At 36.6% G+C, this 15,174-nt stretch overlaps 1 protein-coding gene across 1 annotated transcript in view; it reads left to right on the top strand.

Moving 5' to 3' along the window:
- C1H1orf112 (chromosome 1 C1orf112 homolog) overlaps window positions 1-15,174 on the top strand; it is a 44,351-nt gene that overhangs the window by 20,710 nt on the left and 8,467 nt on the right. The window contains exons 11-17 of the mRNA XM_021158161.2: window positions 2,641-2,786; window positions 3,037-3,151; window positions 6,758-6,944; window positions 7,940-8,022; window positions 8,713-8,764; window positions 10,377-10,466; window positions 13,645-13,830. Of these exons, the coding sequence (XP_021013820.1) occupies window positions 2,641-2,786; window positions 3,037-3,151; window positions 6,758-6,944; window positions 7,940-8,022; window positions 8,713-8,764; window positions 10,377-10,466; window positions 13,645-13,830 (859 nt within the window). The remainder of the gene's footprint in view (window positions 1-2,640; window positions 2,787-3,036; window positions 3,152-6,757; window positions 6,945-7,939; window positions 8,023-8,712; window positions 8,765-10,376; window positions 10,467-13,644; window positions 13,831-15,174) is intronic.

Raw genomic sequence — 15,174 nt, 5'->3', positions numbered from 1 at the left:
TGTGTGTGTGTGTGTGTGTGTGTGTGTGTGTATATATGTATATGCTACTATTAAAAATAGCACATGCTACTATTTTTCCCTATTTCAGTACAAAACAATCTCTCAGTTCTACATTCTTTTCTAGATATGCTCTCGTTTCTTATTACATTCCAATCTTTAGATGACTTCAGAGAGCTTCCTGTTCATTTGCTGTAGAGGAATTTTAATCCAGCAGCATGACTGCTCCGATCTAGATCTGTGTGACAGCTGGAATGTAACAAGCCTTTAGTACACCTCTTTAATCTTTCAGGCTGTAATTCTTTAGTACATACACACCATTAATCTTAAACAATGACATCTATTTGAGGGGCAAAGTGATAAATCAGAAAAAGATTTAACAAAATGAGTCAGAGATAGTATATGCCCAACTCTCCATGCCCAGTTCTCCATGCCCAACTCTGAGAAAAAAAGCTTATTTTCTAAAGAACATGCATGAAGAGAGAGTCAGTCTGCTCAGTCAGTCAAGAGACAGTGCAGTAGTTTGTCAGTCATTTGGGAGGCAGTGCAGTGCAGTGCAGTGCAGTGCAGTGCAGTGATGTTGAATTACTTCAGGACTTCATGCAGTTCAGTGCAGGTCAGCAGAGGTAATTGAAGCCAGAGGATAAGGAGCCAGAAGATTAGAACAAATGGCAGAGTTTGTTTCAGGCCAAGTAGAGCAAGTCAGTGAGAAGCCGAGAGAGGACAGATTGACTCAGGCAACTTTGTAAGAGCTTGAGCCGGGACAGCTGAGCTGAACCAGCCAGCCCGAGTTCAGAAAAAGAGAGCAGGGCTGAGCTTCAGTAGGAAGCCTCGGAGACAACAACTCAGGTGAACAAAATAACGTTTACAATTCTCCTTGATTATTTTTTCTTATAACATTTAGATGTACTATGTTGTAGTAGACCCCACAATTTATGAGGAATATATTAAAAAAAAACTACAGTTTTTACCAGAAAGATAAGTGGGACTGGTTTCTCTAGTTTGTTTTATTATATATACATATACTATACATAGTTTTAATAGGGTTTGTATGTAATAAGAACCACTATAATAGTATATTGTGCTAATTTTGTGAATTGGTCTGTCTGTATAAATATTTTACATTACTGTAGTTACCCTTTTGATGTGAGATGAGTGTGATGTGAATCATTGTGACATGGCTTTAGGCCACTGTATAAGTATCTTGAAAACTCGTACTGCCATACATACATCAGCAGTGGAGCTGATAACTGAGACGATGCCTAGTGACCCATGAGTGGCTAATATACACAGCAGAGCCATACTGGACAAGGGGATACCTCATCACAGTTGGGGTGGATCAGGACGGTGTGGAATTTTATCATGTTACTAAGAACAGCACACAGTCAAGAATTTTTTTCCTGCATGTTTTTCATTTAGTGTTTTTTAGACAATTGACTTTAGGAAACTAAAATCATATACGGGGAGACTCCTGTACAAGTTTATTTTTTTACTTACTGTCCCCTCGTTAAAATGTAAACCATGGAAAAGGCAGTGCTTTCTATATTCTGTTTAGCATTACAATAGTACTCTCCCCAAACAGTACATTCTGCTACGTGGACATTTAAACATTTGTGAAATAATGTACAAAAACATCATTTGATTGAGAAAGAAAATATCTACTCAGTAATTGTAGTTCATGTCTGTTTAATTTCATTACCTGTATTTTATTTTATTCATTCATTACTTATACATCTTAACAATCAAACATCTTGTTAACTGGTTACATGTCACAGAGGAAAGAATACAGGATTAAGGAGGTCAGATGAACAGAGCGAAACAGTTAATTAACTATAAATGAAAATTGCTTCTCTTTGTCACACTAGAAAGAATTCAGATATTTGTTGGGTGCATCCTTTTAAATATTATGTGTTAGACAGTTTGCTTATAATTGCCATGTTTTTACCATAATTAGTATCAAGTAATTGCAGAAATGTTGAGTATACATTTCATGTCATATAGGTTTTAGTTGAAGTTTAAACTCCATTACTGATATATTTCTATGAAAGTCTTTTTAAACTCCTTTACTTTTATATTGTTTCTTTCTTAAAAGCATTAGCTTCTAAGAAACAGCATTAATTTATAGTAAATTCAGCATTTACTAATCTTAAAACACCTATTTTACCTTATATTTATTTTAATTAAATTAATTTATTTCCTTTTGTTTGTTGGATATAGAGTCTGTACTCTGGCCGCAGAGTCTTCCTGCCTTGGCCTCCTGAATGTTGAAATTACAAGTGTGAGCTATTAAAAGCAATTTTCCATAGAAGTAACTAAGCCAGAATTTATCAGTCCTATCTTTTCACATAGATTTTACTACTTGATTTGTTATTTATGTTTACACTGTTTTCAGGACACCACCACCAAATGGTATTAACATACTTCAAAATAGTACTAGATTGCTCTAGGAAGTATTTTCTCTATAGAACTATAGCTGTTACTTAGTTTCTAGATCTTTATATCTTTATGTTATCAATTCAGTACTTTGAGATTTTTTTCCTATAAAATATGTACTTCACTTTCTTTTACTACTGTGACACGAGCTTGAAATACATCTATGTAAATCTATGGCTATTGAATGCATAAGGTTTTCCATCTTTACAGCAAGTTTTTAAGCCTCTATGCTGCCAAGACTTCCAAAGCCCAGCAGGAGGAAATAGCAGGCACTTTCCTTGTGCTACTGGACCCACTCATCAGTCAGCTGCTCAAATCCCAGCCTTTTGTGCAGGCAGTTTTGGCGAGTAAACTTGGTAAGCTTCAAAGTAGACTTAAGTCATCTCCTTTATTATGGCATGGCAAACACAGTTATTTCCCTTTAAGCAGTCACTATTTTGTGTTACAAATTTTATTTAAAATTTACTGTACTTTTATTGAAACATTATCATAAAGTCATACCTCTACTTTCTTTATATAAAACTATCACATTTCTGCTGAAAAATATTTTGGATATGTTGTTTACCAGTTTGTTTTATTGTAATGTGTGGCTTCCTTTCCGGAAAGCCCTGCCCTGTGAGCTGCAGCTCCCACAAGTCTTACTCCTGGTTGTCGCCATGGATAAGCTGCCCTCTCAGCCAGAGGACGTGCAGACCCTGTGGAGCACAGAGGATATGACTAGGTAACATTTGTTTATATCTAATCACACTACCAGGGGCTTAGGGATCTCTCTCTAACTTTTGAAATGGCCTGAATTTAAGATTTAGCTGACGTGTTGCTTGCATGTAATTCCTCCTCTGCAGGAAGAGGCACAAAAAGAGCTGTGATAAGATACTGCACAGTGAGTGTCTCCTGGAGAATGTCACTTGTCTTCCCCCTCTTTCCCAGCACTGTAGTCTGGGCACTTATTTGTTACTACATGGATTATTGCTATGCTCCTGATTCTTCATCCTTTCCCTTGGGTGGTCTGCTTAGTCTATTTATGCAAACTGGGATGACCAAAAAGTAATCTTTAAACTTTAAAATTTTGTAACCTGTTTGATCAACTTTGATACCCTACTCTTTTATTTAATAAAAATATATATGATATTTTTGTTACTTGAGAATTTCATACATGCATACAATATATTTTGATCATATTTACCCACACATTTCACCCATAAATTTCCCTACCTTCCCACTCATTCCCAACTTAGTGTCCTTGTGTATTTTTATAACCCACTACATCCAGTTTATCCTAGCCATATCCTCTTGGGTGTTTGGCCATCAAGTGGAATATGATTGACTAATCACACTCCAAAAGTAAACTGACTCTCACTCTGTCAGAAGACATCTGCTGTCAGTGTCTCCTCAGGAGCAGGGACCTGTGAGTTACCGCATGCACGCACACACCCCTCCCATGCAAGGGACTAAATTGGTCTTTTAATTAATTAATTAATTAATTAATTAATTAATTAATTAATTAATACATACCTGACTGTTTTCCTCTCTCTCCCCCCCAGTCTTTCCCCCTACCCCTCCTCCCTTCCCATACATTCATCCTTCCTTTATTTTCAGAAAGGGGAGGCCGCCCATTTATCAACCAGCCTTGTATCCATTTGTCTACATATTTCATGATGTCATTTGTTTGTTTGTTTGTTTGTTTTGAAATTAATAACATCTACAATTTATTTAGAAATGAATAAAATCTACAACTTATTTGGAAATGAAATTTTGTAAGGGAAAAACATGGAGTCTGGCACAGTATTTAATACCAAGAACTTACAATTAGAACTATATATAATGTCTAAGAAAATACTTAAGCCTACATGCCCAGTAGATTTCAGAATTTAGACCTCACATATATGTTCTAAAAAAAATTTTGCAACCAGTCAAAATAATGATGTGATAGTAAGAGTCCTCTTAGCAAAGGTGCCGTGGTAACTGGCTATGTGTAAAAAATGTTGTTATGTCATCTTCTACCTCACATGGCATATCTGAATTAGTTTAAGAAAGATAATAATCCCAAATATAGAGCTTAAACTAGGAATGATAAGAAATCCTCACAGAAACGAGTCCAGATTAAAAGATGTTTGAGGCACTGACATTTTCTAAGATGGGTTTCATGTAAATGTAAAATTAAGTTGATTCCTAATGGAATCCAGGGCACTGCAAGCTTTAGGTGAGCACACTAACCCTGAGCAGCGTCCCAGCCCACAAATTAAAGCATTTGCTCTGTAGGGAAGAGTTTAGAAGATGGTAAAATGAGCCGCCAGCTTCGAGCTAGCCTTTGCAAAGCACACATCCTCTCATAGCTGTATCAGACAATAAATCACAAAATACAGAGAAGACATGAGTGACAGGTACAATTCAGGAATAGAATTATGAGTGAAAAGAATGTTTGACAGTACATATAATTAGAATGGCTAAATGACAGGAGCCTGATACAGCTGTCTCCTGAGAGGCTCTGCCAGATTCTGACCAATACAGATGCAGATACCTACTGCCAATCATCGGACTGAGCACAGGGGACCCCAATGGAGGAGTTAAGGGAAGGACTAAAGGAGCTGAAGGGGCCTTATCTGGCATCAATGGGAGGGGAGGCCCTTGGTCCTGTGAAGGCTCAATGCCCCAGTGTTGAGGAATGCTAGAGTGATAAGGCGGGAGTGGGTAGTTGGGTGGGGGAGCACCCTCATAGAAGCAGGGTAAGTGGGGATGGGATAGGGGGTTTGCAGAGGGGAAACCAGGAAAGAGGATAACTCTTGAAATGTAAATACATAAAAATTTTTAAAAAGTTCAAACAACAACAACAACAAAAAAAACCCTATCAAATTGTTATATTATTTTATGGTCCTGTCGACAAAGATGTCATTGTTTTTAATAGCTGAGTAATAATTCCACTGTGTAATGTACCACATTTTCTTTTTCCATTCTTTGATGCACATCTAAGTTGTTTCTAGGTTCTGGCTATTATGAATAAAGCTGCTAGGAACATGGTTGAGCAAGTGTATGTATGCTCAACTAGTAGTTGGTTGAGCAAGTGTATGTATGCTCAACTTGTAGTATGGTGGAGTGTTCTTTGGGTCTGTGTGCAGGAGTGGTATAGCTGCGTCCTGAGGTAGATCTAGTTCCAGTTTTCTGAGAAGACACTAAATTGGTTTCCAAAGTGACTGTAAAGCTTGCACTCTGACCAGCAATGGAGGAGTGCTTCCCTTGCTCCACATCCTCACCAGCATGAACTGTTGCTTGAGTTTCTGATCTTAGCTGAAGAGAGAATGTCAGAGTCGTTTTGATTGGCATTTCTCTGATGGCCAAGGACACTGAACATTTCTTTAAGAACTTATCAGCCATTTGAGACTCTTCTGTTGTGAATTCTGTCTTTAGATTTGTACCCCATTTTAAAAACTGGATTATTTGGTTTGTTGGTGTTTAGTTTCATATCAGCCCTTTATTGGGTATGAGGTTGGTGAAGATTTTCTCCCAATCTGTAGGCTGCTGTCTTGACATTTTGATGGTTTCCTTTTTTTAATTGAAGCTTTTCAGTTTCTTTTTTGTTTGTTTTTGTTTTTTTGTTTTTGTTTTTTTTTTTTTTGTTTTTCCGAGACAGGGTTTCTCTGTGTAGCCCTGCCTGTCCTAGAACTCACTCTGTAGACCAGGCTGGCCTTGAACTCAGAAATCCGGCTGCCTCTGCCTCCCAAGTGCTGGGATTAAAGGCGTGTGGCACCACTGCCCGGCGAAGCTTTTCAGTTTCATAAGATCTTACGTATTAATTTACTGTCCGAGCTGTTGATGTTTGGGTCTTCTCTTCAGGAAGTTGTCTCCTGTGCAGTGTATTCAACACTGTATCCCACCTTCTCTTCTGTCAGGGTTATGGATTTATGTTGAGGTCTTTGATCCAATTGAATTTGAGTCTTGTGGAGGGTGATAAATATGGATCTATTTGCATTCATCTCCACATAGACATCGTTAGACCAGCACCATTTGTTGAATGTGCTTTCTCTTTTCCACTGTCTAAGTTTGGCTTCTTTGTTAAACATTAAGTGCCCTAAATGTGTGGATTACTTTTAGGTCTTCTGTTCTCTTCCTAAGATGACATGTCCATTTTGAAAAAAGTTATTCAAGAAAATTTTTGAAAGTTTTTGGCAGTAAATATATTTTATTTTCAATGTCTGTGTACATAATGCACATTATTACTGATTTTTATCTTTGACACTGTGATTCTCTAAAGTAGCTGTATAGATGACATTATTTTACTTACTATTCACTGACTTCTGTTAGTGCTGGACTCAGTGTTCTTAATTTCCTGCAGGATGTCCATACTGAAAGCCATTTTCTACAATTTTGGGCAGTGTTCTGGTGAACTCTCTCTGCCTACTCATTTACAAGGAGTGAAGGGTAAAGGACAAGCTGGGGTGCCTGTCACTTTGTATCAGCATGTTTGTGTTCATCTGTGTGCATTTGTGGCTTCTTTTCATCCCTCATTGTTTCCTGAGCTGGTAAGTATGCTGCACACTTGATAACATACAGTTTACACTTAGAGTTAGTGACTAGTGTAAACCCCAGTCACCTCAACTTGTACATTGTGTCCTTTGTTCATTTGTGCATTAAGAGCTATTCTTGATTCATATAATACTAGATACACTATTTAGCTAAAATACTTGATAAAACATTTTGCAATTTACACAGGGAGGCATAAGAAGATCCTGTGAGAAGTAGAGAATATGAGAAGGGGTTATTACCTAATATGCTAGCTATGTTTCTGTTGCTATAATAAAAAGAAACAAGAAACGAAGAGTTTATTTTGGTTTAAAGAACTGTTAACACAGAGAGTCCATATAATGGCGGGAGGCATGGCATTAGGTGGCTAGAGCAGGAAGCTGAGAGATCACATCTCAACCTCACACAGGAAACAAAGCTCTTTGACAGTGGAGCAAGTCTGTGAACTCTCAGTGTCTCTCTCCAGTGATGTACTTTATCCAACAAGGCTTCATGTCCTAAAAGTGCCATAACCTCCCTTGACTGTCTCTAACTGCCAGCCAAGTGTGTAAATACCTGAGCCTGTGGGACGGTTTCATTCAAATCACCGGGCCTTCTCAAAAAGTAAATAGTAACATGCAGTGCTTGGTCTGCTAGAGATGGTTTTATTTGTAATGGAATTACATTGGTAGAGAGACTGAAAATATTTTAGGAAAAACTGTCCTGTTGCTTGAAAGCTTTTAGAGGTGGACTTTGTGGATTACAAGGACTGAGTGAGCACACTTAAAACTAGTCTGTTCCCCTCAGCTTAACACAGTGAGTAGCATATATTAGGTGCTCAACAGATAAAGAAATGGCACTGTAGTTCTTTTAGAGTATTATGTAGAACATGTAGGGGGCTCCCCCCGAGGAGCTTATTACAATATGATAGTGCTTCCGGAGTTAGTGTGAGAAATATGATGTTTGTATTTCATGAGTAATAAATTGATTTTTTTTTTGTTTGTTTTTTCCATAGGATGCTGCTCTATTGAATGCTGTGCTAAGTACCAATATGAGTACCTCTTTGTTAGCTATGGATGTGTGGTGCTTCCTTGCTCGGTAAAATCTCTCAGAATTGGATTGGGGTTGTGGTAGTGACCAACAATAAATACTTCTAAGTTCATAGAAAAGTTGTTTTAATCTTTTAATAAGACTTTAAAAATGATTAGATTTCATGTCACTAAGTTTGGAAACATGTGTCTTTGTTTTGTTTTTTGTTTTTTTATATGTACAAAGTGAATGCTGGGGCAGTTCTGTATAGTATAATGTTCTTTTGGTGATGGATATCCAGTTTGAACATGCCTAATCTGAAGTCCAATATGTCTAAAATCCAAAATTTTGAGCACTAATGGTTAACAGTGAAAAGTTACATTCCTTGAAACTATTTAACTTCATATATAAATATGTGTGTGTGTGTGTATGTGTATATATAGAGAGATTTATTTATTTATTATTAGATATTTTCTTTATATACATTTCAAATGCTATCCTGAAAGTTCCCTATACCTTTCCTCCTCCTTGAAGCTATTTAACTTCTAAGAGTACTAGAAATATTAAATAAATAATTACCTTCAAGTTATATATGTAGCCAATTATAAAAGATAAGTCTAAATATTCTAAAATATGATAAATCTAAATTCTAAAACACTTCTGGTATAAGACAGTTCAGATCCTTTATCTGAACTGTAATAGTTCACATGTCCTCACTAGAGTGTTTCTTTCTCCTTGTTCTTCTGCCTAATGTCACAGATATGGGACTGCTAAACTTGGTGCACACCATGTCACCCTAGTGGCTCATCTGGTAAGTAGAAATAAATGGCCTAAAACACTCATTTTGTATATTTTCTTTGGAGATAGAATATTTTTTGGATGTTAATAAAAATGGTAGAAATAATAGCTAAATTTAATGCTAATTATTATTAAAAGCTAATTTAATGCAATGCTAATACAAAAATGTAAAAATCCCAGTGTATAAAGTATAGAAATTTTCTCATTTTCAGACTTTTAGAGTTCCGCTCTTTGTTGGGGCAAAAAAAAAAAAAAAAAAAAAAGACTAGTTCAATTGAAAAAAAATGTGTTTAAAATATAATGTAAAGTGAAAGAGAAAATGTTGTGATGTTGATAGCTAAGTGCTCATCTCTTTAATGTAACTGAGGTCTCCTATGATTTTGTTATATTTTAGTCAGAATGGTGTGAAAGGGATTCAGTGATTATGATCAGTGATGTTAGGAAAAGAAATTAGGGTTGTCATCGAGTACAAGCATACATGGACTTAATGGTTTTTATCTTTTTAAAAAGATGTATGTATATGAGTACATATATACATATGTTTTATGTATATGAATATGATATCTTCATGCATACCAGAAGAGGGCATCAGATCCATTACAGATGGTTGTGAGCCACCTTGTGGTTGCCGGGCATTGAACTCAGGACCTCTGGAAGACCAGCCAGTACTCTTAACTGCTGAGCCATCTCTATAGCCCTGTTTTTTAATCTTTAATGGTGACTTTTTTTTTATTACAAGATGTGTTCTGTATGAAGTGCTTATGACCATTTGTCATTGCTTTTATCCCTTGCCTTTGATATGGTCATCTCTGCACTCATCCACCCTTTGTTTCCTAGTAGTTACTGTGTCATACATTTCTGCATTTTCTTTTAATGATCGTATACTCCAGTGATGAGTAGCAGAACCTGAACAGCAGACATTCCTACCTCTGTAGTTCACACCCTTGTATTGGGAACCCTGACACATCTGTACAAGAGAGTGATCTCTTATATGTTTTATATCTTAACTCTTTGTTACTTATTTTTTAGATTATATGTGTCTGTGAATATATGGGAGGTAAATGCATATTTCCACAAAAGCCAGAAATATCACATCCTTCAAAGCTGAATTAAAGGCAGTTTTCAAGTGGCCTGATCTAGTTTCTGGAAACCAAATTTGGGTCCTCTCCAAATTCTTACTGCTGGGCCAACTCTCCAGTTCCTCTTATTTTGTAGTTTTTGAGACCAAACTCTCTTATTTAGACTAGGCTGACCATAAACAAGGTGTTCTTACCTCAGCCTCCTGAGGGCTAGGATTACCTTAGAGATGCTAGCTCAGCTCTCTCTCTACAGGACTGTGCTTATTAGATCTTTAAAAATTACAAAAATTACTTTGAGTAGCATGAACATACCAAGTTATCAGAGTGGTAATTGCAATGTTTTAATGTTACAGTGTTCCTTCTCATTAAAGCAACCAAATTTCTTTGAAGCAAAATAGTTTAAAAGAGTAGCCCTAAGTTAAAATTTCAAATTAGCTGTAATTCTCTCTCTCAGAAAGAATCATTAGTATTTTGACATATAATTGTGTCTTACAAACGGATTCTCTAGTTTTAAATAATTTTCTTGTTTCTCTCCCATCTTTCTAGATTAAATCTTGCCCTGGAAAATGTGTTCAGCTTACCAACCTCTCCATACTGTTGAAGCGCCTCTTTTTCTTCATGGCGCCACCCCATCAGGCAAGGACATTGTCTGTGTCAGTGTTTCAGTCAGCTGAGAGAATGCAGTGCAGATCCCCTACTCCTTACGCTGTTTAAATGTAATGTAGCTGGAACATAAATTAACATTGATGCTTTGGTAGTTAATTTTAGGTCTGTATAGACGTTGATATTCCTGTTTCAGGTTACAGATAATCTATTAAGTCTTCCTTGAATACCTTTTCTTTTTCTTTTCTTATTATGTTTAATGTACTTATGTGAGCTAGCTTTGTATCTTTTCTTTAATTTATTTATTCTGTTACTCTTTGAATGATGCATCTTAGCTTTTCAGAGTAATTAAAATTGATTTTTAAGGAAAATTGCAAGTATGATGAGCCTCAGTTGCTCCACGTCCTGAAGTCACCAAGCTTTACTGTGATTGAGATTCCTGTCTCAAGGACTTGAGTAGCCTTGTACAGTCTTATAGATGGGCACCATTTGAGGTCCAGTAGCAGGTGTGTGTGTGTGTGTGTGTGTGTGTGTGTGTGTGTGTGTGTGAGTGAGTTTAAAAATAAGTTTCTGGATCTGATCAAATGCAGTGGTGAGTGAATAGGCTCTGCAATTTGCTTTTGTTGTTAAGCTCTAACTGTGATTCCAACATGGAGTCAAACTTGGAACCCACTAGGTACATGAACAAAATTTGCCCATGAAGCCTTTTGGCCTTAGCTTATATTCCAAGTTAGTATTAAATTAATAATAAATGATTAACACATATCAGATTGGATATGCTTTACTAAAAGCTGACACATGCTGAGATGTGTTTCTGCTTCCATGGGGAGAAAAACAGTTGAATATGTATTATAACTTGGTACTTTCACTTTACTTGATAGCTGATTGCAGGGGGAGGTAACCTTTTGTGCACATACTAACAATTATGTGTTATAGTTTCGCTTCTGCTGCTGTGATAAAAGACTGACAAAAAGCAACTTTAAGGAAGAGAACATTGATTTGGCTGAAATTCCAGATAAAAGTTCATCATTGCATGGAGGTCAAGGCAGGAAATTCAGACAGTTAGTCATATCCCATCCATAGTCAGGGTCAGAGAGAAAGGAATGCATGCATGCTTGTTCTTAGCGCAGTTTTCCACTCTCAGGATTCCCTGCCTCCCTCAGGTGTGATGCGTTTCATAGTAAGCTGGATTTGTCCATATCAGTAACTTAATTAAGACAACCCCCACAGGCAAATCTAACCCTAATTGAGACTCTCTGCCCAGCTAATTCTGGATGGTGTTAAGTCGGCAGTTAAAGGTAACCATCACATTATGCTACTGTTTTTCTGTAAGGTAGAAAAGTACTACATTTCCCCTTTAAGACCACAGGAGTACTTCCCTTCTTATTTTAAGGCGAAATCTAACTTCTCTGCATAATGTCTCCTTACACCTCATACTTCTTGTTTAAAGTACCAGCTCTAGCAGGTTTCAATAGTTAAAATGGTGTTTCAAACTTAGGCTAGAGTCCTGGACTTTTGTTTTGTTTTTTTAAAGACAGGGTTTTTCTGTGTAGCTCTAGATGTCCCAAACTTAGCTCTATAGACTTGGCTGGCTTCAGACTCACAGAGATCCACCTACCTCTCTCTCCCTAGTGCCTGGGTAAAAGGTGTGTACAACCACTTGAAGTCTTAAGTGATCATTCGTAGAACACCTTTAAATTTTTTTTTATTGTGTAGGACGTTATTAAATGTCATTTATTTTTTAAAAGGGGACCCATTCGTTGATTCATTCAACTTTTATTCTAAGGAAGAATGGTTCTTGAACTGCTTTCTCTGGTCAGCCAAACCATGGCCTCACTGATGCTGTTTAGTTTTCTGCTGAAGGTGCTTATTTCTGCTTATTAAGCACCTTTAGCTCTTGAGGAACCCATTTTCCACCAGTCCTCTGTCACAGTGGTTGACCACACAATCTCTTGCCTGTTTTGTCAGTTAAATATTTGCTGCAAATGAAATAGAGTTCATATATAATACAATACAAAGGTCCGACTATCAAGTTTCATGAATTGCTTTGGGCTTAGAAGGGATTTTTTGTTTTGTTTTGTATAGTTTTTGATGTACGAGAAGTTTTCATATATTTAGTGAAGTTTAGATACTATAAATTGAATTATCTTATCTCTTTAAAAAAATACACTAGTGTACTTTTTGAATTGGGTTCTACAAATTTAGCAACTACATACATTATTTTTTCAACCAAAATCTAACTAAATAACATAAATAATCTAAATAGATTATTGTTTTGTACTTTGGGTTTCTGTTTTTATTCTGTCTTCTTGACATCTATTTTAACAGAACAGCATTGCTCTTTTGGTAACATAATAAGCACTTTAGACTGTATTTTAATGGACAAACAGATTTACCAAACAACCATTTTTAAATTTTGTTTTCTTTTGTAGCTTCCTTTTGGAAAACTAACTTAGTATGTCCTCTGAGGCAGAGCTGAGCCAGTTAGTCCATTTGAAAAGTGGACCTATGATCTTGGCTTGATGTTCTCAAATGTAGTAAGCTAAGATAAAAGCCAGGAGAGCCGTGAATTACTTTTGTCACTTGGGATACTAGTTTGACTTAATTATATAAGGTGGTGGATGAGTACTTAGGATATAGCAGATCTAATGGGTTGAAAAAGGATAATATCATTTCATTATTATTAACACTCCTTTTGTATCACAAATTTTGTATCATACTTCATTTAAGCATGACTTTTTCATTTTGGAAACAAATACAGTAGCAATAAAAATAGTCATGCTTGTTTATGTTATGTTGGTCTTGTGCCAGTGATCTTCCTGTGCATTTAAGAAGCACATTTAAAAAAAAAAATGTTAGCCGGCCTTTAATCCCAGCACTCGGGAGGCAGAGGCAGGCGGATTTCTGAGTTCGAGGCCAGCCTGGTCTACAAAGTGAGTGCCAGGACAACCAGGGCTACATAGAGAAACCCTGTCTCGAAAAACCAAAAAAAAAAAAAATGTTGGTTGAGACAGGATCTTAGTATGTGGCCCTGAATTCACTGTGTAGACTAGGGCAGTCTGCAAACTTGTAGAGATCCTTATGCCTCTGCCTCCTGAATGTGTGTACATACCACCACTCCTGACATAAATGTTGAAGTTAATATTTAGATCTCGTATGTTCAGTCATCCATTAGTCTGAAGATTTTTATGTTTTTCTCAACTTATTTTAGGTGGAATTCATCCAGAAATTTTCTCCAAAAGAAGCAGACAACTTGCATTTGTGGCAGTATATTTCCCTCCAGGCGTTCGCTGCTGATCTCAAGAAGCCAGTTGCATGTGAATTGGTCAGAGTGTGCACAGCTCAGTGCAGGAAGTGGTTGAGCAGCACTCGTACTCTGGCAGAGCTTGACTCTCTGGTGAGAGAGTTTGACTAGTTAGCAGTTTACTGAGCACATTTTAAGTACTAGCTACAGTCTCTGTGTATGTGCTCTCTCTCAACACGTAGCAACATTTTTAGATCTGTACAATATAACAGGATCTTTGAGAATATTATATCGATTAACGTAAATTGTATTGTTGAGTGGGAAGATACGTTTGGAAAGCATGTCTGCACCTCATTTACCATTTCTGCTCGCATCTGTCTGGAGGAAGCAAATCTGATTCACTCCTTCCTCCTCAGACAGCGAGACTCTCATTACTGCATAGCCCAGGGTAGCTGTGAACTCAGCATCTTAACCTCGTCTCCTTAGTGCTAGATGATAGGTGTGTAGGATTATAGCCAGCTTAGACATACTTCTTTTATTTGATAAAGTACAATATGTATTTTATAGAAACCTGTTCTGAGCCTCTATGAATCTGTCTATTTGCTTCCTCATACAACACAACCAGAGATTCATCTATAAGTAGAAAATATATGAATTTTTATGATGTACTAGATACAGTTGAACTTTCCACTTCAATCTTCATTTGCTTATTTCATTAATTCAACAAATACACTTTGTGTGCTTTTAGGGAGTATGTTTTTTTTTTTTTAGTCATTGAGGGATAGATACAACAGGAAACAATTAAGACCTTCTATTATATATATATATAATAACCGCTATATTAAATACCTCTTTATGGTAAGTGTGCAAAATTTAACAGAGATAAAGTATACTCTAGGACTTGAAGGCTTGCTTTGAATTTTTGATTAGAGGCTGCTCAAGGCATATGTTTTCATACTGAGTTGTTCTCCTATACTGTTGTAAAATGGCAGTTGGCCATAATTATTAAGGTAGTTTAAAACATTTACATAAAACCAAAGAAGTTGTTTTCTTTTTTTTGGTGTAGCTTTATTTTACATGAGTGGGCTAATGTGTCATGTGTATTTAATGTGCACTAGTTTCTAATTTTTCAGCAAACTCAGTCAGTAGACTCTCAATATTTACACATTAGGTGTGTAAAGTAAAAGCACTAATTTTCTTTTCTTTTCCGCCTTAAACAATGCTCCAAACTCCCTGTATGTATTTATTTGTAAAGGGAAATGTATTAATCTTGAATGAGATGCTATAGGGCAATTGCAGTATGAATGTTGACATTGAGGTACAGGGCTCAAGTCACTGCAACTGATGATCAGATTCCAGGGTGGCCTTCACCCTAGACACCACCCAGACTTCAGTGCAAGTCAGAAAGAGAGCTGAGCATTTGTAGATGCAAGAGTAAATCCAGAAAACGGTTGTTTTCAGTTTCAAATTCTAGACTGTATTTCTCTCGTCTCGTCT

This window comes from Mus caroli, chromosome 1 (genome assembly GCF_900094665.2).
Source record: "Mus caroli chromosome 1, CAROLI_EIJ_v1.1, whole genome shotgun sequence".
Taxonomy (NCBI): Eukaryota; Metazoa; Chordata; class Mammalia; order Rodentia; family Muridae; genus Mus; species Mus caroli.
Note: the sequence above shows the minus strand (reverse complement) of the source record. Positions and strands in the feature narration are given on the sequence as shown.